Raw genomic sequence first — 27,636 nt, 5'->3', positions numbered from 1 at the left:
CATTTCATATATATATATATATATATGTATATATATATATAAATGTGGTTTATTATAATATAAATATTAATATAAATAAATGTCTAAAATACTGATGCATGTAGGTGTGTGTATATGTAGATATGTGTACCAATCTCAAATGCCATCATGTTTGTGTGAGCTAGTTTAAATTAATTAAGTATGAATTAATCGCAGGATATAAGTGCAATCACACAAGGGCCTGCACATAATTATGAAAACACTCATGAATGACCTCAGCGTCTGAATTTCTCGCCGGTCACATTGGGATTCATGCGGCTGTGTGAATGTTTATGTGCTTATTAGACTGCTGATGGTGATTTGTACACACCGCGGACACATTGACGGTCAGTATGACCTTTTCTCTCAGGAGTAGCACTGATGATGACTCTATGAGCCCAGGAAGTAAAAGTCTGTGTGTTCATGTCCCGTGAGGTAAATAAGGGCCAGACAGCTGTCTTCAGTCAATCAGCTCTACATGACCTTGTTTTTAGGACACTGGGAAGACCATCTGGAGTCCTGCGTGTCTCTAAACAACAAGATCCTTCAGGACAATAAAGAGAATTAGCATTGAGGAAATAGCTCACTGATATTTACTCACTCTCATGTCGGCATAACTTGCATTACTTTCTTTCCTCAGAGGAACACAAAAGAGGAATCATGGCGTTTTCTTGTTATTTATGATTAATTTAATCAGGTATGAAATCGATTTTCTTATTTACTCACCATGTATTACTTTCTTTCCAAAAGAGGAAATCGCTTCAATAAGGACACATCAAAAATACTCCATATTGCTCTATATTCCAAATCGAATTCATATAGCTAAATTTCACCGGTAGTCTTCTTCACATCCAGTCAGCTGTTGACTGTTGTGACCGAATCATTGAATTGTTTGAGAACAGGACCAATTTGATTCATGAACGAATCATTCAGGTCTTTGAACTTGATCAAAGATTCATTGGGAAGAGCTGATTCAAAACAATGATTCAATCTGGAATCAAACATCGCTAGACTAGCAGATCAAGCTTTTTAGCGAACAACTGCTTAAATTATCGGTATGTTCTTCACAGAAAGCCATCATGTGACTTCAGAAGACTTGGATTATAGCGCAGGAATCATACGGACTACTTTAATGATGGTGTTTTCTTGTTATTTACGACTAATTTAAGGTACAGTGAGTCTGTTGTGCACAAAAAAAATTGACATTTGGAGATTTGATGTAATAACATACTGTGTTTGGTGTTCAGTGCTTTGAAAGCAAAGATTAAGCAGGATGTGAAATAACCAGGTATGAAATCGATGTTCGTAAAGTTCTGTATGCTTTTTCCTGTTTCTTAACTAGCCCCGCCCACCGTGAGATCTCACTGGTCTAAAATCTCTCCACTTGAGAACATTTCTGTGCTCTTATTGGCTGTGATTGTCTAACATTTTAATGCTGCTAGTTCAGCATAAATATGATTTATATCCATTCATACTCTTCTAATGAACAAACACGTCAAGCTTTGCATCTGGTTTTACGTCGTCCGGTTTAATCCCGTGTCTGTATGACTTTGATAAGACACGTTGATTCACGCGTCATTAAGTCCGACTGCAGTAAACGGTTTGTTAATGAACTTTTATGCAGTTAAAAGCACCTGAGGAAAAGCAAACGACAGTCGCTTCATCAAATACAGTTTCAGTCTAAACAAATCAGGCTCAAACTTACACACAGCCATCACGTTTAGAGAACATTTACCATTCCTGCGCGCTATTTCCAAATATGACTGCGTTCGTCTTGTTAGCAAAGCTGCTTTAAAGACATCTGCGCATCTGAAAATGTCTCAGCTATTTATTTGTGTACCAGGACGCTTTTATGGTGTTTACCTCCTCTGTTGCCATTTAGATTTAGTGGGGCCATTTTTCAGAAATCATAAATGTTTAATGACACATTTACGGGAGCAGGGAAAGCTTACCGACTGTGACATTAATCTGAATTTTTTTTTTTTTATCAGTTGGTGCTCATATCCAGTAAACGCTTTTACCCCTTACTTTAATGTTTCACAGATTCCAGAAGTGGCATATGAGGATGGAATATGTTTGGGTGGGAAAAGCGAACATGAAATTAGGCGCCAAGCATGTTGCCATTTTTCACAACATGATTTTAAATACATGTGAGGTAAACGCTTTTACCCTTTCTTTTTTTTGGGGGGGGGGGGCATATGAGAACATGAAGTAGCGTGCTGAACTTGCAATTTTTTTGCAAGTATTTTGCCTTTTTAAGTATACCTTTAAGTATACCTTTTTAAGTATATTGATGATGTCAGTAGTGTGAAACCTATGACCACAAACTTTAATCAAATTGTGAGATAAATAATATCACAATGAAAAAAAGTCTTAAAAGTCTTCATGGTTGTTATTTCAAAAATAATTTTGCATTAAAATGAACGTTCTTGACCGTTTTAATGAGATTCATGACTTTTTGTAACTACTTGATTTTACATCATGTTTATTATTATTATTATTATTATTATTATTATTATTATTAATCATACTAAAGAAAATGTTTCCACCACGGAATAATAATAAACAATAAATAAATAAATAAATAAAATGTAATTGTGCCTTTCTGTCTCACACTTCAGATTTTGTTTTTGTATATATTTTTTTTATTAATTTTTATTTATGTATTTATTTATTAATTTTCAGAATGGGTGGTATGCAGAATTGCAAGTTATACTCAGAATTATGACTTTTCAGAGTTTATGTCTCACAAGCATTACTTTTTTCCTCTGAATTCTGAGTTTATTAAAAAAATATTAAATTATTAAATTATTAATATATTAATTTTATTAACTAAGAACTGCGATTCAAAAAAGATTGAATTGTGAGATAAATAATATCACAATGAAAAAAAGTCTTAAAAGTCTTCATGGTTGTTCAAACAAAAATAATTTTGCATTAAAATGAACGTTCTTGACCGTTTTAATGAGATTCATGACTTTTTGTAACTACTTGATTTTACATCATGTTCTAAACATTATATAATATTAAAATTGTTTGTAACAATGAAAAATATATATATATATTCATTTTAAAACTTATTAAACATGTTTAAAAGTTTTTAAAATACATTTTTAAAATACGCTTTGTAAACTGTATATATCTGTGAAAGTACTAATCATTTTCAGTCCCACATGTGCAGAATCTATTCATTTGTTTCTGGATTCCTCATTCCTCCTTCCACAGCTGTTTAATTCGTACACCTCCAAAAAAAAACAAAAAAACACACCCCAAAAAAGTCCTTGATCCCTCACGTCCCAGAGCGGCCGTCAGTTTCTCACACTTCAGATTTTGTTTTTGTATATATTTTTTTTATTAATTTTTATTTATGTATTTATTTATTAATTTTCAGAATGGGTGGTATGCAGAATTGCAAGTTATACTCAGAATTATGACTTTTCAGAGTTTATGTCTCACAAGCATTACTTTTTTCCTCTGAATTCTGAGTTTATTAAAAAAATATTAAATTATTAAATTATTAATATATTAATTTTATTAACTAAGAACTGCGATTTTACCCCAAACGCCGGTGGCCTATATTTGCATTTGCGCTGTGTTGCGAGGTCACGCCTGGCTTCCCTGGAGGTGAATCTACTTCCTTTACAAATCAGCCTAATCCTGGAGGCGTACCGTTCGGCCTGCGATTGCCCCGAGGAGCCGCTAGATAAGCAGCCAGGAGTCCCAGGCTTCCACGTTGTTAATTACACAAGAGAAATCAGAGAGATCTCATGAGATATGCAGAAAATAGAGGGGAGGCGATGTGGCTTTAAAGTGTCTCTCCAGCTGTAGTTTGCTGTCAAAGGTGGGGCTGGACATGCCAGATAGCGCCCTCCAGAGACCCTGAGTGATTTAGGAGATACATGACTGTGTTTTACACACCGGAGAGGCCCCGTTTGCTTGCATTAGCACTTATGTAAAGGGCACCTCTGTCTCATGCTTATCTATCTGTGATTGGAGACCTGGTTTAATGCATCATCGGTACATGAAAGCTCATGGAGACGAGATAATGCACAGATCATGACTCAGATGCTATGATTTACTGTGCTGTGGTGCTTTTTATATTATTCTAACACTCATGGACATAAATACAGATAGATAAGCACACACATAGTAAGGAAATAATGCTCCAGCAGCACTAGCAGAACTACCAAAACATCTCTCAGTGGCACGAATGCGATTTTATACTGGCACTAATTGATTTTCATGACATTTAACAACATCTACACTACTGTTCAAAAGTTTGGGATTTATTTATTTATTTAGAAATGAATACTTTTATTTAGCAAGGATGCATTAAATTGCCCAATACTGACACTAAAGTATATATATACATATATATATATATATATTATTATTTTTAATTTTTTTATCAAGGTTTTCAAAAAATTTGAAGCAGTACAACTGTTTTCAACATTGATAATAATCATAAATGTTTCTTGAGCAGCAAATCAGCATATTAGAATGAATTCTGAAGGATTATGTGGCACTGAAGACTGGAGTGAAAATTCAGCTTTACATCACAGGAATAAATTACATTTTACAATATCTTCAGATAGAAAATAGTTAATGTCAATTTTTATAATATTTCACAGTATTCCTGATTTCACTGACTATTTTTGATCAAATAAATGCAGAGGAAATAAAAAATAGCAAAAACACTTGCCAACAATATTTCTAATATAGTATTAAATTATTATATTATTCATTTTATTATTAATATTTTAATTATTAAATGTTTTGCTCTGTACTCTGCACACTATATGCATATGGTAATTATAAAAGTGTGATTTACAGTCCTGGAAAATCATGAAAAAAACATCTAGATAATGGGCAATGTTATTGAAATATAGTAAACTTCCTAATCATGAATAAAAATCCTAATCATGAAAATTTGCTGGTTAGAAGATATGAGAACCCTATAAATTGTTGCGTTGAAGTAAATGTGAAGTTAGAATGGTGTTACTAACAATTTACGGATTTCACAAATGTAATAAATCTGCATTAAAACAATGAAAAGTGCAGGATTACACATTTTGTTAATCTCATTTATATGCGATGCTGATAGCGGGATGCAACCAATATTGCAAAGTTTGTTGATGCATCAATAGATGAACTCTTCAAACTCTTCGTAAGACATCTTGTAAAAGGTAAGACCTTGACAATAAGATAGAGCGATCCATGTTTCGTTCCATTTATTCAACCTCCTCAAGGGAATCGCATGCAACTGTGGTCGGAGTTTTAATTGGCCGGTTGCATTGCACCCGTCTCAGCCCATGTCCTACCGGAATCGTCATATGTGCGAGGTGCACGTCCTCTTCGGAGAGCTCTTTGGCTTAGCTAATGGGGTTATTGATCATTTTGACACAGCCGACATTTCTATAAGCCCTGTGAAAGGCCTGCTCAAAGTGTAGCGCATCACAAGAGGAATGCATTTAGATTACTTCATTGCAGCTTCGAGTGGCCAGTGCCTGCAGAAGATAGCATTCTCAAATGTCCCATCATTGCTGGCCTTTAAAGGACACTTTTTAAAATATTTGTCACAAAACTCTTTATGCTGCTTCTCTTTTTCCTCTTCCCCAGCCCTGCTGCCAGATTGCCGTCAGCTCTAGCTTCAGGTGCAGAAAAATCCCATTGGCCGACCTGATGAGGTGCCAGCGAGGAAATTCACGCTCTTCTGAGAATAAATGAAGCAATCTGAATGTCATCTCTATATTGGCTTTAGAGGTTATGGAGAACTGTCCCACAGAAAGCCACTGGCAAGAGTATAGAGTAGAGTTCGCTGGAGTTGATTTACTGTGCGGTAAATTTAATTAGATAGTGGTAATAAAAGCCTAGTGATATTTTGTTACACTTTGATATAGAATACTGATTTATTCTTTCATTGATCCATTGATGCTACCATTGGTTTGTTTGCTGGTTGTATGGTTTATTCAGCCATGTGTTTGTTTGACTCGTCCATTTTTTTGGTTGTTTGGATGGATACTGAAGAGGGTTATTTGTTTCATTCATTTGTTCATACGGATTGTTGGTTGGTTGGTTGATTGATTCATTGATTGGTTATTTTGGAAGGATGGATGAATGCTCAATTCATTCAATCGAATGGATTGGATGATTGTTTGATTCATTGGTTAATTCATTTGGATAGTTGGATAATTGTTCAGTTCATTCAGTCAACTGATTGGATGGTTGTTTGATTCATTCATTCAAATTATTGATTCATTCATTTAGGTAGTTGGATGATTGTTCAGTTGACTCATTCAGATGGATTGATTGGTTTTTTGATTCATAGATTCATCCATTTGGGTAGTTGGATGATTGTTCAATTCCTTCAGTCAAATGATTGGATGGTTGTTTGATTCATTGATTTATTTATTTGGAAGGTCGGATGGTTGTTTAATCCATTCATTCAAATGGACTGGATGAGATGGATTGGATGATTGTATAGTTCATTCATTCAAATGGATTGGATGTTGTTTGATTCATAGATTTCTTCATTTAGATAGCTGGATGATTGTTCAGTTGATTCATTCAGATGGATTGGATGGTTCTTTGATTCATAGATTCATTTATTTGGGTAGTTGGATGATTGTTTAGTTAATTCAGTCATTGGACGGTTGTATGATTCATTGATTTATTCATTTGGAAAGTTGGATGGTTGTTCAGTTCATTCATTCAAATTGATTGGGTGTTGTTTGATTCATAGATATATTAATTTAGATAGCTGGATGATTATTCAGTTGATTCATTCAAATGGATTGGATGGTTGTTTAATTAATTCATTCTAATGAATTGGAGGGTTTTTGGATTTATTGATTCATTCATTTGGAAAGTTGACTGAATGTTCAATTCATTCAAACAGATGGATTGGATGACTGTTTGATTCATTTATTTGGGTGGATGATTTTTTTATGTATTGGATCTGTGAATCAAATCTTTTTTTTTTGTCATAGTCTGAAAACAGACAGCAATAATCCAATTTTATTTAAGGAATATCCCAACAAATTGAAGGGGGCAGTCGTGGCCTAATGGTTAGAGAGTCTGACCTGTAACCCGAAGGTTGCGGGTTCGAGTCTCAGGTCGGTGGGGCAAGTGAATGAGCAGCGCTCTCTTTCACCCTCAGTACCACAAATGAGATGAGACCCTTGAGCAAGGCACCGAACCCCCAACTGCTCCCCCAGCGCCGCAGCAATATGGCTGCCCACTGCTCCGGGTGTGTGTTCACGGTGTGTGAACACATGCTTATCTATTTAAATATGCTTTTTTCTAGACCAGATTTGTCTTCTGTTTTTAAATGCCGTTCAAGTTGTGATGTCCTTGTGTTGTTGTAGAAATTGTGTCAGAATTGAGTGCGATGTGAACAAAGCCTAATTCAAGCTAAACCGCTTTTGACTAAGAACCATGATGATGGTTTGAAATCTAGTTTCTGTTTGATCATGTAAGCGCCCTTCTGCACCACACCGTAAAGCCACAATGCACATAAGAAGACAACAAATGTCCAGCTTTCTGTCAGCCTTCTCAATTTTATAGAGGAAATGTCATTTGGCAGCGTGCATGAGCGTGCATCATTACTTCAGCGACCAGCAAATGAGAACACACAATCTGATTGGATCTCTCTGTGTGGACAGTCAGTCCTACAGACTGGATTTGGAAAAACAAATTGTCTGTAGAGTAAAGATTTGCTCTAATATCGTGCCAAAACTCAGTGTTTCTCACTCAGTTCCAAGTTAATAAATAAAATGTTCATGACATCACAAATCAGCCAACAGCGCTTCTGAATATGAGCAGTACTGTGCTCTATTCTGTGCTCTGTATAGTAAATAATATGTTAAAAAATATATAAGCATTTAATATATTGTTAAAGAAAGTCAATGTAAAATGATATATCCACATTATAGTGAAAAAATATATATTTTTGAAAATATGCCATTTTATTCATTATTTGTAATGCAGCACTTCTAAAGCCTAAAGATGAATAAAATGAGTACAAAATAAACAAATAAATAAATAAATAAAAATAAATAAATAAAAACTAGAGTAAAAAAAAAAAAACTGAAAATACCCATCATGCATTTAATTTGAATGTTTACTTTTCAACTAGATTTCATCACATAAGTACATAATTTACAGTCAAATGTATATTATTCTGATATTATACAGCTACATTAGCTAATTAATAAATAAATGCATGGTCATGAAATGTAATGAAATGCAATTTTGAATATGAAGTTGACTGCTGAATGCTGTGATTAACCAATAAGAATAAAGTATTCCAGAGAGAAAAAAATTGCAATTCAATGATTTATAATATATGTATATGAATATATGCTGATATCATAAGCTATGCAAAATAACATATATGAAGTATGCAAAAAAGTATAAAAAATATTAATAACAAAAATAATTAAAAAACACATAAAGTATGCTAAATATAATTAAAAAATAGACGACATTATTTTAAATGAATTCATGATCACAAAAATTATAAGATATGTAATTGGGACTTATTATAGGACATAATGATGACCAGCGTCTGTTGACTATGGTAATTTGTGTCAAATTAAAGAGTTAATCTGAACAGCCCTTTCGCTTTCAACAGTTTTTTTGACAGTATTTTATTTCACTTATAGCCAATATTTTCCAATATTGTAGTCATATACACTCTTAAAAATAAAAGTGCTTCAAAAGGTTCTTCAAGCGATGCCATAGAAGAACCATTTTTGGTTCCACAGAGAACCATTCAGTCAAAGGTTCTTTAAAGAACCATCTCTTGCTTATCTTTTTATAATCTGAAGAACCTTCTTTCACCACAAAGAACCTTTTGTGAAACAGAAAGATTCTTCAGATGTTAAAGGTTCTTTATGGAACCATTTAGACAAAAAGGTTCTTCTATGGCATCGTGAAGCAGCTTTATTTTTAAGAGTGTATATTATTCAATATCTGTATCTGAATCAAATGCAGCAGCTGACCTGTAGTTTGTATGGTGTACTTCATGTTCGGATCATTCTGAACTCTCTTCCCCCTGTAGAACAAATCAGTGTACCTGTGGCCAGCATTATAATTAAGGCTCTGACGAAGCTCTTTCATTTACAGACGCATGGCTAATAGGCTTGTCAGACTGTACGATAAATCAGCCATCAGCCGCGTCAGACCCGAGCGCTTTCCCAAAGCTGCCGCCGCAATCAACCTCTGTCAAATAAAAGCCGCTTTGTTTCGTGCCTTGGGGAAACGGGTGGAGATTAGGTCTTTGATTGACACGCGCTGGGTCAAAAGGCGCTCTCGTGTTGTTGGATTGCAAAAACAATTATATATCATCTCATCCGATCTGTGCTCTTACGTATTAAACGCAAAGTCTGGTTGAGATATTCATGCTGATATATTGCCACCCAAGACCCAAGTTTTTCATAATGCACTTCTAATTTATTGCAATGAAATAAGACAAACATTTATGCAATCTCCCATCGCTGGTTTGCCAAACATTTATTAGTGCAGCTGTGTTTAGTTTTAGTCTGTTCTCATGAAGAATAAAGCTGAAATGTAAATCAAATTTTGGATGCCAAATAAATATTTAGCAATAAAAGTTCAGCTTGATTGAAGAAGAAACTGATTATCCTGTTATAAGATGGTTTGCAGAACATGAAAAGAGCAACATGTCAGTGTTTCTAGACAAATTGCCTTTATTAGGTTTGTTTAATGCTTAAAAGTTGCTTTTTCGTGACTTCGGTTATGCTTTATTTTTTCTCAGATATTTCTCCTAAATGTTTTTAGGTGAAAAAAAAAAATGGACAAATGGTAATGGATGTGGATACTGTAGCAGCTCAGATCATTTGGTTGCAAAAGAATTAGATGAGAAATGTTTGAGTTCATATTGAGATCTCTGACTTTTGGTTGAGACATTGTTGAGATCCTTTCTGGTGTCTTTTTCTCTGAGAAATCAATCTGAGAAGCAGAAGACTTGCATAAAGTCTCAATTTACACTCTAGGAAACATTTATAAGGTATTAAAGGGATCTGATGTGATTTTGAAGTGTTATGGGTCTATGGGGGCATTTACACAACACTGTTTTTATGCATTTTGGCCGTTCATTTACACAACAACAAAGGTTTAGGGGCCTGAAAACTCAAACTTTTGAAAACGGATTTAAAGGTGCAAGTTTTTGAAAACAATGCCATTATTTATTGTCTATATGTAAACTATAAAGCTATAAAAACACGTTTGTGAAAACTGTGATGTCATATGCATGCATATTTTGTGTTCAGTCCATGTGCAAGTTTCTTTACTAAGTATCTCCAACTACTGGCCATAATACAGCGTTTTTAGTCATTTTCGCGAATCTGTGTGAACATGGATCGTCTGTACGCAAAACTTTTGAAAAACGCAAAGGAAAAACATTTTTATAATGCATCGTTGTTGTGTAAACGTTCCCTAAAATTCAAGAATTTTTCAACTTATTAAACATTTCAAACCAAGGCATTAATGCACGTTTGTCAGCGAAAGATACTCATTAGCAGGATGTGGAAACAGTTGCTGCCAGTTGCTGCCAGTTTGACGGCATTCGAGGGGCGATTCGCCACCGTGCCCTTCGTGACTGACAGTCAATGGTGGCCTGTCGTCATTTTCAATCTGTTATTAAGGCTACAAAGAGCATTCTGTGCTTCACCCGCTAATAGCAGCTTTAGTGACAGTAAATGTCAAACGAAGGCCTACAGAGTGTAAGTTAGGGCACATGGTCAAGGCCAAGGCAGTAGAAATATGTAGACCTTAACTTGTTTACAAGCCCAGTAATACTGGTTTTGTTATTATTAAGTAAAATTTCACTCTGTTCTTCAGGATATTATTGGATAGTACTTAAAGTGATGCTGCTTTTTTATAGATGTTGTCCTCGTATTATTTATATCTGCAAGGATTGTTGGTTCAGCACCGTCCTCCATCTTTGTCTTCAAATGAAGACACAAATAGCTTTTTTTGATCCAACTAGAATCTCTGGAGCAGATTCTAATGCCTTGTTAATAATATATTAAAATATGATTCTGCTGAAGAAAAGAAGCTAGCATCTCAGTTAATAGCTTATTTGTTTTTATTATTTTTATATTAGGAAACTATTTTTTTCTCCCTCCAAATTGAGATTTGCTGATGTTTATTTGGCACAAAAAAAATTTGATTTAGAATTTAAAATAAAATGTTATTTTTACATTTATTATTATTTAAAATAATAATTGAATTATTGTTTTACTTAATTTATTTTAATTAATATAATAATGAAATTGATGTGATATTTAAAATTGCATCTAACTATTAACTATTAAAATATCTAACTATTAACTATGACTTTTGCCTCAATAAACTCCCAATTTGCTGCTTATAAATAGTTAGTAAGGTAGTTGTTAAGTTGAGATAAGGGATCTAAAACATGATCATGCAGAATAAGCAATTAATATGTGCTTTATAAGTACTAATAAACAGCCAATATGCTAGTAACATTCATGTTAATAAGCAACTAGTTAATAGTGAGAATTGTTTTTTTTTTTTTTAATGTGCAAATGTCACATATTAAATATAATTAATAATTGGCTTACATAAAATTATTTTCATTAATGTTTCTACATAACATGAATGTAATTCATCCCAACCAGCTCTAACAAAAAGAACCATGGTTTTGTTTTCTGGACATTTACTGTGTTACTACCATGTTTTTACAAGTAGTTCCATGCAAATACCATGGTGCATTCATTTCAGTGTCTCAAAAGTATCATAGTAATACCATGTGATCCCATCACTGTACCATGGTACTACCACAGTACTTTATTGTAAGGCAGGCCGTAGGGTTGTGCAGTGCTTGCATTAGTGCACCGCTCAATACTACACAATCCTGAATTATAGAACACATGTATAGAGCCCTTCTGAGCATTTCATGATGTGCAGTTCTGTTTTTATAAAGATCGGAGTCAGACGTCAAACCTGAAAAGAAATTTAAGCCCTGTCTCAAAAGCTAAGAAGAGCCAAATTGGATTTTTGAGTTGTGAAGAGTTGTTCATGAGAAAAGAGAGAGGCATTACTTTTACTTTTGTTTGAATCTCAATTGAGTGTCTCAACTAGTTCTCAACTAGTTTAAGAATTGCCATAAAATTACCATATGTACAGGTGTGTCACCATATTCTAATTTGTTGGTGGGTTTTTGTTAAATGTGAGCCAAAATCATCACAATTAAAAGAACCAAAGACCTAAACTACTTCAGTCTGTGTGCAGTGAATTTATTTAATACACGAGTTTCACAATTTGAGTTGAATTACTGAAATAAATGAACTTTTCCACGACATTCTAATTTATTGAGATGCGCCTGTATGTTAGTTAGTATATTAGTTTAACATGTTTTGTGACATGTTTTGTGTATATAAATAGTATATAAATGAGCCTCAGTGTCTTGTTTGTTTTATCAGATCAGTTAGTCATGTATGTGCTGCTTAAATGTTCATGGCTGAACTTTGATCTTTAATCTTTTTGATGTTGCTGTTGATGTTTCAGACATAAAGGATGCCAAAAGCAAAGGTAAGATCTGGAAGATAACCTGACCACTTAGAAATGTAGCTGGGATTCACATAATCTTCACACAAGATGACAGTCTTTAAGCAGTGCTTCTCCAGAGATGTAATTTTCACTTTCAGGTCTTCAAATCATTCCTAGTCTTTTTAACAAGTTCTTCAGAAACTCAAAAAGTCATCTCAAAGTCGACTGGAATGGAAGTTTCATAGCATGAACGTCAGTGACAGCGATGTTTTGGTTACTAATAAACATGAGAATCCGTTTCGTTCCTGATATTTATGGAGGTGATTACAGATGATTACTGTGTTTAAATAAACTCAGTGACCAGCATGCCTGTCATACCTACCGCATTAGACAGAGTCATGCTCTGCAGTGAACCGTAATGAGAAAATGAGATTTTAGAGGTTTTCAAGCATCTTGCAAGCTGAAAGTGCCAATCTTACTAATGGTAGTGGCTTTTAACTATGGTCTTTCAGTAAATCAGGTAGCACTACCTTAGATCACATAATTAATATTCATGAGCCAAGCTGATAAGTGCTACATTATGCTGACTTTTCAGATTATTTCTATGCCTCTGGTTAGAAGCAGTAATGAATCGGAACGGTTTGCCCGGCAGCTAAATAGATGCATTCAGATTAAGATGGTTGTTCTGCTACGGCTGGTCATTTTCCTCATTTTTTTTTTTTTTTGCCATGTTGCGTGTTTGAAAAGTTGCACGGGAGCTGGATTGTGAAGTTTCTTCCACTGCAGGTAGCCGACTAACCTCAGGCAGTCAATCAAACCGTGGAGGAGCATTGAGGATTCCTCGAGGAACAATGCACCTCACCGTTAGAGGAGAACGTGGTCATTCTACAGATAAGAGACTGAACATTTTTACCTCAGCGAGATAAAGGCCTTCGGTGCTTCAGGCTTTCTGGTTACGGTCGGAAAGAAAATTACAGAAGGGTAACATATATTTGCTACAGGCCTTACTGAAAGTAATTTATGCATTTGAAGCATGCTGCTGTTTTTTGTATTATTTCTTTTTCTGCCTGTGTGCCTCTGGAGAAACATTCAAAACTTTTTATAGTAAAGGACATGTACCGTACAATGGGAATAGACTGAGGTCATTGTGAAGAAACCATATTATTAAAGTGGAATGGAAGTAAATAAATGAAATATATATATATAAAATAAACTGAATTAATATGTTTGCATAAAACAACCATTTTGAATCAAACATTGTTTTATTCATTGACTGTTTAGAATGGAATAGAACCATATACTAATGCATACTTGTTAGTTTTTTTAATAGTCTGCAGTATGCAATGATAAATGTTTTAAACATCAGTATGCTATATTTATGTAACATGATTTCAATATGGTGCATGCTTAATTCAGCAAGTGCCATCCAGATGTCATGCCGTTTGTATTTTTAATCAAATTTTGTCTAAAAATGCTGTCGTTTTTGGCAGTCTGATTAAATAAACAGAGGAAATTGTGAATAATATCACTTTTGAATGACGTAGCTATTATTTCAGAAATAAATATGTTTATTTTGCATTTTTAAGCCCATGTAAAAAGAAATATAACTTTTGGCAGTCAAATAAAATAGTGTACAAAATGTTAAATATGTCACTATGATATTTTTATATCACGCATTCCTGTTTATTTAGGTTTTGTTTGAGACAAAAATCCAAATAAAAAAAATCTATTGTATTTTATTTATTTATTTAGTTAGTTATTTATTTATTTATTATTTTTGTTTGTTTGTTTATCTAAATTAAATCTAGTTTGTGGTCTGACCAGCAAAAGAAATACATTAAAATCCAATTTTTACAAACCTGATGCCAAACTACTTTCTAATGTGGTTTGAAATCTGATTATAGTCTATCAAAATAAAGTTCTGTAACATGATCTCAGTATGTTGCATGTTTAATTCAGTGAGTAGCATCCAAATATCATGCCTTCTGCATTTTTAAGCACATTTTGTTTAAAAATGCTGTCATTTTTGGCAGTTTGGCAATTATGAAGTTGAATACATTGCACGTGTTGCCAAATGTAGTGGCTCATCCATGCATGCTAAGTATGCCATTCTAAATCATAGTCATCCATTCGCCAATGGTTTCATTTTTGATTGTAGTTTTCCATGTCGATTCGAGGTGACCTCTAAGCGTGCGAGTCGCAGTCACTCATCCATCATGGCTCTGCTAATCCATTAGTTCAGCCACTTAATCGGCAGATATTGAGCCACTACAGCTGCTAATTACCACAGGCCCAATGTGCTCTACCTGATAAATACAAAGCGCTTTCAATATCTGAGAGGTTGTCTTGCATTTCAATGAGATAATTAAATGTTCCTGCACCCTGAGCGGATATTGCTGAGGTGCACTCAGTGTTTGTAATTGATGCTAACCCGTCCTAGCTCTGCAAAAGTTAGTTTTGAGGGTAATTGAAGGATATCATATCCTGGCACAGATCTCAGGGGATGGAGTTGTGTTCCTGTCGTTATTGGTTGAATGCTGAATATACCCACAATTGATGCTACAGCAAATTGCTCTATTTGCAAATGTTTTCATTAAAAGCTTTATGCAATCTGGAAATGCATGCTTGTTTGATTTTTTTTTTTTTTTGGTGTATAACTCAAGTCTGTTTAGTTGTTTGTGGTCTGAACAACAAAAGAAACACATGAAATCAGATGTAATACAAACCCTACTTTCATATGTGGTTTAAAATCTGATTAAAATAAATCAAAATAATTACTGAAATACTAAATTCTGAGGTTCAAACGTGTCTTGTATGTGTTCAAGCTGTTGCAGGGCAAGTCAATCCCAAAGCTGGGCACACTGGACCAAATCGAGACCGGAAGTGGAGAGGGATACAGCGGAGACTGTGATGATGAGGACGGATGCTGGGGATCAGGGAACGGAGCGGCTGAGAGGAGAAGAATAGAAACTATATGTAAGTAGTAATCTTAAGGATTTGCAAGGAAGATTAACACAGTTAATGGTAAAGAAATAGTTCACACAGAAATGAAAATTTGAGATTTACTCACCTTTAGACCATCCATAATGTAGATGAGTTTGTTTCAGATTTGGAGAAATGTAGCATTGCATCACTTGCTCACCAGTGGATGCTCTGCAGTGAATGGGTGCCGTCAGAATGAGAGTCTAAACAGCTGATAAAAACATCACAATAATCCACACCACTCCAATCCATCAATTAATGTCTTGTGAAGCCAAAAACTGCATGTTTGTAAGAAACAAATCCATCAAGACATTTTATTTTAAAAGTTTTTTTTTTTTCTCGGCTAAAAGAGTTCTCTTTCCATAATATTGTTTTCTGCAAGTCATCTGGTCTGAAATATGCACAGATCAAGGACTGTTTACAAGTGAAAACAGTTCTAAACAAATATGTGGGTGGATTGAAGATGGACTTTTCCACTGGAGTAAGCGTTACTATGGATTATTAACTCATATTTTGGCCAGAAGCAACGGTTTGAAGTTGCGTTGATGTCTTGATGGATTTGTTTCTTACAAACATGCATCTTTTCAGTTCACCAGATGTTAATTGATGGACTGGAGTGGTGTGGATTACTTGTGAATTATTGTGATGTTTTTATCAGCTGTTTGAACTCTCATTCTGACGGCACCCATTCACTGCAGAGGATCCATTGATGAGCAAGTGATGGAATGCTACATTTCTCCAAATCTGTTCCCATGAGGAAACAAACTCATCTACATTTTGGATGGTCTGAGGGTGAGTACATTTTCAGAGACTTAAAATGTTTTAGTGAAATATTCCTTTAACACCATAAACAATGTCCTTTTGTTAACTGTAGACCTGCTAATCGTACTTGAGTCGCTTTGTTCCTGTGTACGTCATCATTTGACCATCATAAGTCAGAGATTAAAAGCAGGAAATACACATCCGACGGTCGAATGGAAGGCGGAATTAGATCAGACTTTCATTGACGCTTGATATCAGAGTGTAATTAAGAGGCGGAATTAAGGTCAAGCGTATAGAAACATTTTTCCAGACATTTCTCCCTCCTCCAAATGAATTATGCAATCAAGAATAACGTGGCTGTAAAAAAGTGGAACAAATCAAAGTGGCCGTCTGGTAATTACTTCATCTTCCGGAGGGGATTGGATCTCTGACCCGTGGCCCCGCTAAATCAAGCTCAAGGGACGCGTGCTTCCCTCTCCAAACCTCCTCTATCTCCCGTATGCTCGTCTGATTAATCGCCCCGCACTTTTTGTCTGGATGGGGCGTTCCGGGTCATCTAAATGCGCCGTCGCATCTCGCTGGGTGTTTCCTTTTCCTCCTGTCAATCTGCCGTGGTGTGTCAGCACCGCCTCATGCCCCTCTCATAATTCATGGGATGCTATGACGATGCGCTCGTTTTTCACCGTCTCTCCCACTCATCCGCTGTACAGTGCTCCGTCCAAAACCACGTCACGCCTCAGCCGTCAATGCGCCGCCCGTTACGACCGTCGATAAGTCACGCAGATGGGGCTCACAGTCAGCAGTCACGCTTTGTGTTTGGATCTAGATACGGAGGCAAAACGACAACTGCTTACGTGACAGAGTAAGTGAGGGGAGACGTCGCTGTCTTCATGCTCACTTACATTCATTTCTGTGTGACGTACTGCTTGTGCATTCTCCTGCAATAAATCACTTTCTTAATCGGTGTCTTCATCTTGATTTCTAGTAAAATATATGTGCATTGAATGTCATTAAACTAAGATAGTGTTACATTTAAAAGCAAGATTGTAATGCGTATTTTTGTTTTTAGGGAATGTATGATGAAATCGTGTTGCTTTCCTGTGCAAAACTTGCTGTCATGGTGCTTGGGTGTCCAGAGTGGTTGCTAGGACATTGCAAAGTGGTTGTTATTGTGTTTGGGGTTGTTGCTAGGGTTTTACGGGTGGTTGTTAGAACATTTAAAAGTGTTTACTTGCAAATTGTTTGCTATGGTGTTTTGGGTGGTTGCTAGGATATTGCAGAGTGGTTGCTAAGCAATTTCTAGGCATTGCTAGGTGGTTGCTATGGTGTTTTGGGTGGTTGCTAGGGTTTTCCGGGTGGCTGTTAGAATATTTAAAAGTGTTTACTTGCAAATTGTTTGCTAGATAGCTGCTATGGTGTTTTGGGTAGTTGCTAGGACATTGTAAAATGGTTGCTAGGTGTTGCTAGGCAGTTTAAAGGCATTGCTAGGTTGTTGCTTTGGTGTTTTGGGTGGTTGCTAGGGCTTTCTAGGTGGTTGTTCGAATATTTAGAAGTGGTAGCTTGCAAATTGTGTCCTAGGTGGTTGTTGTGGTGTTTTGGGTAGTTGCTGGGGTTTTCCGGGTGGTTGTTAGAATATTTAGAAGTGTTTACTTGCAAATTATTTGCTAGGTAGTTGCTATGGTGTTTTGGGTGGTTGTTAGGACATTGTAAAATGGTTGCTAGGTGTTGCTAGGCAGTTTCTATGCGTTGCTAAGTGGTTGCTTTGGTGTTTTGGGTGGTTGTTAAAATACTTAAAAGTGGTAGCTTGCAAATTGTTTGCTAGGTGGTTGCTATGGTGTTTTGGGTGGTTGCTATGACATTGTAAAATGGTTGCCTGGCAGTATCTAGGCGTTGCTACATGGTTGCTTTGGTGTTTTGGGTGGTTGATAGGGTTTTCCATTTAAAAGAGTTTACTTGCAAATTGTTTGCTAGGTACTTGCTATGGTGTTTTGGGTGGTTGCGTTGTTGGGACATTGCAAAGTAGCTGATATGTGTTGCTAAGCAGTTTCTAGGCGTTGCTATGGTGTTTTGGGTGGTTGTTAGGGATTTTCCAGGTGGTTGTTAGAACATTTAAAAGTGGTTTCTTGCAAACTGTTGTTTGGGTGGTTGCTAGGACATTGCAAAGTGGTTGCCAGGCAGTTTCTAGGCATTGCTAGGTGGTTGCTTGGGTTTTCTGTTGCTAGGACATTTAAAAGTGTTTAAAATTGTGTGCTATGTGGTTGCTATGGTGTTGCTCGGGTGTTCTAGGTGGTTGCTAGGGTGTAGGAAATTACCTGTGTTTTGAGATGCATGAAAATAAGAAAATTTGATCATCTTATCAGGACACTGTTGTGGTGCAGTTGAAGTTAAAATGGTTTGTTGTTCAGCAGGGGTTGCTGAAGTATTGAAATATTCAGTAGTTTATGGTTTGCTTCGATCTCTCAAAGCCTAAAGCTGCTGAGGTAATTTTTTTCCTCACCCAAGTGGAGTTCAAAAGCAGGTCTAATTGGCATTCTGCAGAAACAGAAAATGTAATGCATTATTCACTGTGACTGCATAGATGCTCTTTGTTAATGGTGCCCCTCAAAATCAGATATGACCAAAAGCGGAGCATTAAAAGTTTGATCTGCCTGCTAATGAATCCAAAAGAGGCCAAGCGGTCCAGACAACACGCGGATCGTCTAAATGAGGCTTCGTGGTGAAAACCTGCTGGCTGTGTGACATCAAGAAGCTCTGAATATTACCGCAGCCGTCGGTGGTCACAGCTGGTAGGGAGAGGGAATCTTAACCAATGCAGGAATTAAAATAACATTCACGTCCAGTCGTCTGATAACGAGGGGGACGTACAGATGAAGCACCGCCATTGTGCTTGTTTAACTAATGCTCCGCTCTGAAGAGGCCCGCCGAAAATGACCCGCTGTGTCTCAGGATGATGAAAATGAACGATAATGATCCTCGTCGGAGCGCCCTGATGCTCAGTGAATCATAGTGGGGAAGCTCCTCACAGGACCAACCTGTCATCAACAAAATATTGCTTATAGATACTTCAAATCAAGCAGGATCTGGAGGTGGACGCATCCTTATGCATCACTGATGGGATGTTCGAGAGACGTTCTCAGATTATTCACTATAGCTGTCAGAGCCGCTCTGTTCTGCTCTATTAACCAACTAAAAGTAGTGACAGTACTAGGTTAACTACATTTTCAAGGCTTGTAACAAAATATCAGGGGAGTTTTCCTTTGAAATTTCATTTCTGCGTTATTTCTGAGTCAAAATAAAATGATCTTGTGGCTCTTTGTAAATATGATTAGATTGTATTGCTTTTTTATAGAATAATGCTTGAGAACATGATCATAAAGTTTAATTCAGGGAAGAAACAAATAATAAGACTTTATTTATTTTTTTTATGCGGGTAATTCACACTCGTTACTGTGCTGATAATAATTTGTAATGACAACTTCTGGCATTAAATTAGAAAAAAAAAACAACAAAAGATATATTTTCATTGGTGCTCTCAGACTTTTAGGCCCCAAGTTGAACAAGAATCAATTTAGCGTGACAAATTGTTGCGCTGATGTGATGTTTTTATATCACATTATATTATGCATGCAGCCTTGCAACCAAGCGAGCTGAAGTTTGAATAATCAACGCGCTCTACTAGAATTGGAAGACTGATTCATTTAAGCAAGTTGATTTACTCAGATGGTTCATTTTAATGAGCTGCTTAAAAAACTATTCACTGGTTCAACTGAATCATTTGCATTGCATTAAAAAAAAATGGTTTAGCGATGTTAAATACATAAATTTTAGTTTTATTATTTAGTGTAAATTATATCTATACATCTGTTCGTCCATCCATCCATCCGCCCATTGTTCATCTGTTGTTTTATCCATCTATCCATTATTTATCTATCCTTCTGGCCATTATATAATTATCCGTCCATCCAAAGTTCATGTCTCTCAAATCATCGTGATTATTATTTTTTGGTTATTTGTCCCTATCATAGCTATTTAAATATATTTGAATCAATTTATTATTGATCTCAAATGAAATCTTTTAAATCAATTATAGTATCTCCGCTATTTAAAAAGCAAACAGCTGGGAACCTGCCAAAGTTCAGCCCCATAAATATGAATGACTGAGACTCTACGTAATTACTCTCTTTAAAAACATTCACTACTCATTACTAATTGCTTTCTAAATCCCATATTAACCTCGAACAGTTAAAAAAAACATTTTAACATTCTGATGTTTAATCAACTATTGTTTTATATAGAATTGTTCTATAGTCTATACAGTATTTAATGCAATTACATCAGAAGTAACTGTAATTAAATTACAGAAAAATTAAAAGTAATCCCTTACTTTCAAGGGAAAAGTAATTCAATTACAGTAATTATTTAGTGATGCATTACACCCAACACTGGTGTTATAGGATTTGCAAAACATACTGCTAAAGTATGACTGGCGTCTTTTTGGTATCTGGCTTCATGAAAACAGCAGCGTTTCCACCTAACGCAGTGCAGATAAATGCAAAAGTACTCCATTTCAAATGATGACAGTTCATTAATCCTGTAGAAAAGAGAACGGCGGCTTTCTAAGATTGAATTTCATTCGAAGTATATATGAAAGATAATTCACATTAAATGTTCGTTCTTTGGTGTTTGAATGCAGGTAGATATTGAATGCATTATTATCCAGTTTTGAAAGGCTTCTTTAGAAACCATAGCATACACGAATGAACCTGAAATTATTCATAATTCAAGGCTACGTGTTTGCTTGCACACTTTGTCAACAACATTCCTTACTGTATCAGTTATTTGTTCTCTAACTATCTTTTAGCTGTTACTTCTGATTTACTTTCATGTATTAAGCACAACACAAAGCAAAACAATCCAATTTATAATAAAAGACAGAAACTGAAATCCTGTTGTTTTTATTCTTTTGATTTATACTGACATCATTGATTGGATGTCTTCAGACAATATAATAGTCGAATGTTCTGTCCTGATCTCTTTTCTCTGAAGGACGTCTCAGGTGCTTCATCTTTGGCTCAGAACATTAAATCTTAGGGTTATTTTAATACACGCGCAGCTTATTGATCTGTTATGTTCAATTTACCTGACGCTTCCCAGCCGCTAATGGAGGTTTTATCCTCTGGAGAGCCGTCAGTTGAGTTTATCACTCTGAACCGCTGTAAACTTTATGAAAGCCGACGTTAACATCCGTTTATCAGGATAATGAGGAGGGATTTTAGCTCACCATGTCAAAGATGTCAGACTTACTTACTTTGGTGATTGTCGTTTTGGTCATTTACATATAGTTCAAATGCCAGTGAATTATGTTGTTTACAAAGTGGTTAATGGAAATTTAAAATTATGAAAAGTATGCAATTAAGTATAGATGTATCGATCTAGATGTATGTATAGATATTAGGGGTGCAACGGTTCTCTGTAAAAGACTCAACCATCTTTATGCACCAAGAGCTTGTAACACTCCAAAGAGAAAGGAACAATTGAAATCGCATCATATGACCCCTTTAAGTTATGTTAGCTGTTTGGTTAAATTATGCTAGACTGAAGCCTGTGAAAACACACTGTATGCGAAAGTTCCCTCACATGCATGTTAGCCAATCATATACCAGAATACCTAACTATGCAAAAATGATTGACAGGCAGAGAGATCCAAGGTTGGCTGACATGTGCAGACCACCGTCAGATTGTTTTACAGAGGTAGTAGTTCCATTTTATGTGTGTGTATTTATAAGAAAATAGCTTTAAAATACCACGTTTTTAATACTTTTCTCATTTTAATGGCTGACAGTGGAGGAAATGCTTTTTGTGTCCAGAATGGCATAGTTACAGCATCTACCAGCGAACCGACCCATGCTAACCCAGTATCAAATGTGGCTTTCCAAAGATACATTGTGCAGTGTTGTGTATCATAATTAATTATCCAATGACACAATTGTTGCATATATCTGTGGTTAAATATTATGTAACAGTGTTAAATATCTGTGGTTTATGAAATACTGCCTTATATTCTTCGGCATTCGTTCATAGCAGTTCTTCATCAAACTCTCTATTCTCTTAAACACCCTGTCCAGTTTGAAACCTCAGTCTGATTAAATGTTGATTTCCACAATACTTGTGGTCACTCTATATCCATGTAACTTACCAGCAGATGCCTGTAGGGTGTTGAAAAAATATGAAGATATGTTGACATGAGATGTGTCAGTGCATCTGAATGTTGCAAATGAAAGAGGAATATTAAATCTTATTTCATTCACTCAGACGTGATCTCTCTGTATAAATGAAAATAGCAGATAAATTGACTGAAATGTGAAATATTGAAAATTGTTTATTATAAATACTCACCTGCAATATGTAATTTATTGCAAATATGCTCACGTTTCAGTAAGACATCATTTATTTTTTGAGGAAACAAGCTGCAAAAAATAAAATAGAGTAAATTTTCCATGTGTTGTATTGTGTTATACAGTGATGGGTAAATTACTCTATATTACTAATCTACTAATTACACCTTCAAAAGTGTATTTAAATTGCCGTACTAATTACTCTCTTTAAAAACATTCACTACTCATTACTAATTGCTTTCTAAATCCCATATTAACCTCGAACAGTTAAAAAAAACATTTTAACATTCTGATGTTTAATCAACTATTGTTTTATATAGAATTGTTCTATAGTCTATACAGTATTTAATGCAATTACATAGACAGACAGACAGACAGACAGACAGATAGATAGATAGATAATGTTGATTATGTGCCACACAGAACAAAGCAGGACTTTCTTTCAAATTATTGATAGTTTATGGTTCATTTTGGGTTTTATGATACAAATGAGCTCAGCATTTATGAAAAAAAAAACAACAACATAGAAATCTTATTATGTGGTTGCTAGGGTATTCCAAACGCTTGTAGCATATTGCTATGTTGTTGCTAGGACTTTCAGGGTGGTTGCTAGGGTGTTGCTATGCAGTTACTGTGGTATTCTGAGTACTTGTAACATGTTGCTATGTGGTTGCTAGGGTAATTTGTGTACTTTTAACTTTTTTTTAGGACATTGCAGTTTGCTTTTTGTGGTGTTCTGAACACTTTTAGCTTGTTGCTATGGCATTCTGGGTGGTTGCTAGGGCATTACTATATAGTTACTAAGGTGCTCTGAGTGCTTGTAGCGTATTACTATGTGGTTGCTAGGGTGTGATGGGTGGTTGCTATGCCATTGCTATGTGGTTATTAAGGTGTTCTTAGTGTTTTTAGCGTGTCACCATGTGGTTGGCAGGCTACTTAAAGTGTTTTTAACATGTTGCTGTGTGGTTGCTATGCCATTGTTGGTGATTGCTAAGGCATTTAAACATGGTTGCTAGGGTATTCTGGGTGGCTGCTAAGGAATTTCTGTGTGGTTGATAGGGTATTCTGGGTGGTTGCTAAGGAATTCCTGTGTGGTCGCTAGGGTATTCTGTGTGGTTGCTATGGTATTGTGGGTGGTTGCTCAGGAATTGCTGTGTGGTTACTAGGGTGGTTGTTAAGGAATTGCTGTGTACTTGCTATGATATTCTGGGTGGTTGCTAAGGATTTGTTGTATGGTCGCAAGGATTTTCTGGGTGGCTGCTAAGGAATTGCTGTGTGGTTGCTAGGGTATTCTGGGTGTTTGTTAAGGAATTCATGTGTGGTTGCTAGGGTATTCTGGGTGGCTGCTAAGGGATTGTTGTGTGGTTTCTAGGTGCTAACACATTGATATGGCTGCAGTTCCTCCTTCAGTGGGATTGTTTTTTTATGTTATATCGTCTGTCAAGCAAAAATTGTAAGTTTGATCTCTGAGAAAAGCAGCCGAGCCTCTCCTTAGAGGTTTGTTCTGATCTCTAACCCCACATATGAGTTTGCATCAATAAATAAGCCTGTAAATAGCTGCAGACGGTCCAGTCCGTATTCTCCTGCTCTGTTATTAATGGCCAGCTCTGCGGTTTCTCCCAGACTTTGCATTCAACATTATTCCCCTCACTGACTTAATGAGCTGTGGCGTGCATGTGGCAGGTTGCCTGATTTTGTTAATGAAGCATGAAAAGGCCAAGCACACATCATTCTGCTGAGCGCTTCTATAATCAGCCGCGGTGACGGCGATACGTCAGCCCCTCTGCCAAGAGCCAAAGAAGTCAATTCCCCGAGCGGCTCCGGGTCCCATTAAGATCTAATACGCCCACACCTGTCCTTCCCTCCCTGTGGTCAGTGCAGCAGGCCTCTGATTGATCAACACACGCCTCTGACGGCTCTGTAAACTCACAATGCAAGAAGTGGACATTCCTGATGGCTGATTTGCTTCACTAGAGGCTTTGATAGACAGACAGACAGACAGACAGACAGACAGACAGACAGATAGATAGATAGATAATGTTGATTATGTGCCACACAGAACAAAGCAGGACTTTCTTTCAAATTATTGATAGTTTATGGTTCATTTTGGGTTTTATGATACAAATGAGCTCAGCATTTATGAAAAAAAAAAACAACAACATAGAAATCTTATTATGTGGTTGCTAGGGTATTCCAAACGCTTGTAGCATATTGCTATGTTGTTGCTAGGACTTTCAGGGTGGTTGCTAGGGTGTTGCTATGCAGTTACTGTGGTATTCTGAGTACTTGTAACATGTTGCTATGTGGTTGCTAGGGTAATTTGTGTACTTTTAACTTTTTTTTAGGACATTGCAGTTTGCTTTTTGTGGTGTTCTGAACACTTTTAGCTTGTTGCTATGGCATTCTGGGTGGTTGCTAGGGCATTACTATATAGTTACTAAGGTGCTCTGAGTGCTTGTAGCGTATTACTATGTGGTTGCTAGGGTGTGATGGGTGGTTGCTATGCCATTGCTATGTGGTTATTAAGGTGTTCTTAGTGTTTTTAGCGTGTCACCATGTGGTTGGCAGGCTACTTAAAGTGTTTTTAACATGTTGCTGTGTGGTTGCTATGCCATTGTTGGTGATTGCTAAGGCATTTAAACATGGTTGCTAGGGTATTCTGGGTGGCTGCTAAGGAATTTCTGTGTGGTTGATAGGGTATTCTGGGTGGTTGCTAAGGAATTCCTGTGTGGTCGCTAGGGTATTCTGTGTGGTTGCTATGGTATTGTGGGTGGTTGCTCAGGAATTGCTGTGTGGTTACTAGGGTGGTTGTTAAGGAATTGCTGTGTACTTGCTATGATATTCTGGGTGGTTGCTAAGGATTTGTTGTATGGTCGCAAGGATTTTCTGGGTGGCTGCTAAGGAATTGCTGTGTGGTTGCTAGGGTATTCTGGGTGTTTGTTAAGGAATTCATGTGTGGTTGCTAGGGTATTCTGGGTGGCTGCTAAGGGATTGTTGTGTGGTTTCTAGGTGCTAACACATTGATATGGCTGCAGTTCCTCCTTCAGTGGGATTGTTTTTTTATGTTATATCGTCTGTCAAGCAAAAATGGTAAGTTTGATCTCTGAGAAAAGCAGCCGAGCCTCTCCTTAGAGGTTTGTTCTGATCTCTAACCCCACATATGAGTTTGCATCAATAAATAAGCCTGTAAATAGCTGCAGACGGTCCAGTCCGTATTCTCCTGCTCTGTTATTAATGGCCAGCTCTGCGGTTTCTCCCAGACTTTGCATTCAACATTATTCCCCTCACTGACTTAATGAGCTGCGGCGTGCATGTGGCAGGTTGCCTGATTTTGTTAATGAAGCATGAAAAGGCCAAGCACACATCATTCTGCTGAGCGCTTCTATAATCAGCCGCGGTGATGGCGATACGTCAGCCCCTCTGCCAAGAGCCAAAGAAGTCAATTCCCCGAGCGGCTCCGGGTCCCATTAAGATCTAATACGCCCACACCTGTCCTTCCCTCCCTGTGGTCAGTGCAGCAGGCCTCTGATTGATCAACACACGCCTCTGACGGCTCTGTAAACTCACAATGCAAGAAGTGGACATTCCTGATGGCTGATTTGCTTCACTAGAGGCTTTTACTGTGGTTAGACCATCATTTAGACATGAATAATTAAATAATTGTACATATATTTAATTGATAATTTATGCATTTAGCAGACACTTTTATCCAAAGCGACTTACAGTGCATTCAGGCTATACATTTTTTACCAGTATGTGTGTTCCCTGGGAATCGAACCCACGACCTTTTGCGCTGCTAATGCAATGCTCTACCACTGAGCCACAGGAACATTATATATATAATACATATCATTTATTGAATATACAGAATTGTGTACGTGTATATGTGTATATATATATATATATATATATATATATATATATACGTGTATATGTGTATATATGTATATATATATACGTGTATATGTGTATATATGTATATAGTATATGTATATATATATATATATATATATATATTAGTGCTGTCAATCGATTAAAAAAATAACTAATTAATAGCAAATTTTTTTCTGAAATTAATCGCGGTTAATTAATTAATTAATTTAAATTCAATATAATCAAACACATAAAAATGTATTGTATAGCGGTAATGTGTCATCTTTGTCAAGACCTTTTAATGATTGTTTATTTCTTTGTCCAAGACTAAAATGTCGTCTTGGAGAATTGCTTGACTCGGGTCCTGAGCTATCAGCGGCTGTTGGTCGATGCTTTATGTCTGTGTTTGGTGAACTCTCCCTTCACTTATCTAACTTCAGTTTGCCCTTGAATGTGCAGCGACTCAATAGCTGAACCCAAATGACAGTCTCAGTCGTCGCTCGGCTCTCCCTGCCACACCAGGCATAAAATCTCACATCCAGCGAGTGCGCCGTGAAAAAGCACTCAGCTCAGTAACGACACGCCGGCTGCGCTTCCTCAGGCGGGGACCCTGTTATCCCTCCGGACCCTTACAGTAAACAACTTATCACCTCCTTGTCCTCTGTGAGACAGTGGAGATAATGGAATGGGAAGGTCAACTACGGCCTGCTTCTGGCTGAGTTTTAATTTGTGAAGTTTGAGGGGGGTCAGAAGAAAACTCTCGTGAAAATAACATTTATTAGCACTTATTTCTGCTTTTTTTCCTGTTTTTTTTCGAGATGAAACAATTACATATTGGCTAGAAGCAGATATTCAGAGTTACTCTATGTTTTTGTGTAAGGCGTGCGGAATGGAATGAAATATGATTTTTTTTAATTTAATTTTTATTTTGTTTGTTTATTTAAATTTAATGTTTATTTTATTTACTTATTTTTTATTAATTTACATTTTTTTATTTTTTATTTTTTATTTTATTGTATTTATTATTTTATTTTATTAATTTATATGAGATCTAAATATATGCAAT

The 27,636-nt window shown here is 36.2% G+C and overlaps 1 protein-coding gene across 1 annotated transcript in view; it reads left to right on the top strand.

Annotated features, from left to right (window-relative positions):
- Window positions 1-27,636, top strand: part of gpc5a (glypican 5a) — a 176,320-nt gene that overhangs the window by 106,965 nt on the left and 41,719 nt on the right. The window contains exon 9 of the mRNA XM_016541216.1: window positions 15,384-15,534. Within this exon, the coding sequence (XP_016396702.1) occupies window positions 15,384-15,534 (151 nt within the window). The remainder of the gene's footprint in view (window positions 1-15,383; window positions 15,535-27,636) is intronic.

Source organism: Sinocyclocheilus rhinocerous, unplaced genomic scaffold (assembly GCF_001515625.1).
Source record: "Sinocyclocheilus rhinocerous isolate Xijiao unplaced genomic scaffold, SAMN03320098_v1.1 scaffold548, whole genome shotgun sequence".
Classification (NCBI taxonomy): domain Eukaryota; kingdom Metazoa; phylum Chordata; class Actinopteri; order Cypriniformes; family Cyprinidae; genus Sinocyclocheilus; species Sinocyclocheilus rhinocerous.
This window is presented reverse-complemented; position numbering and strand designations above follow the sequence as displayed.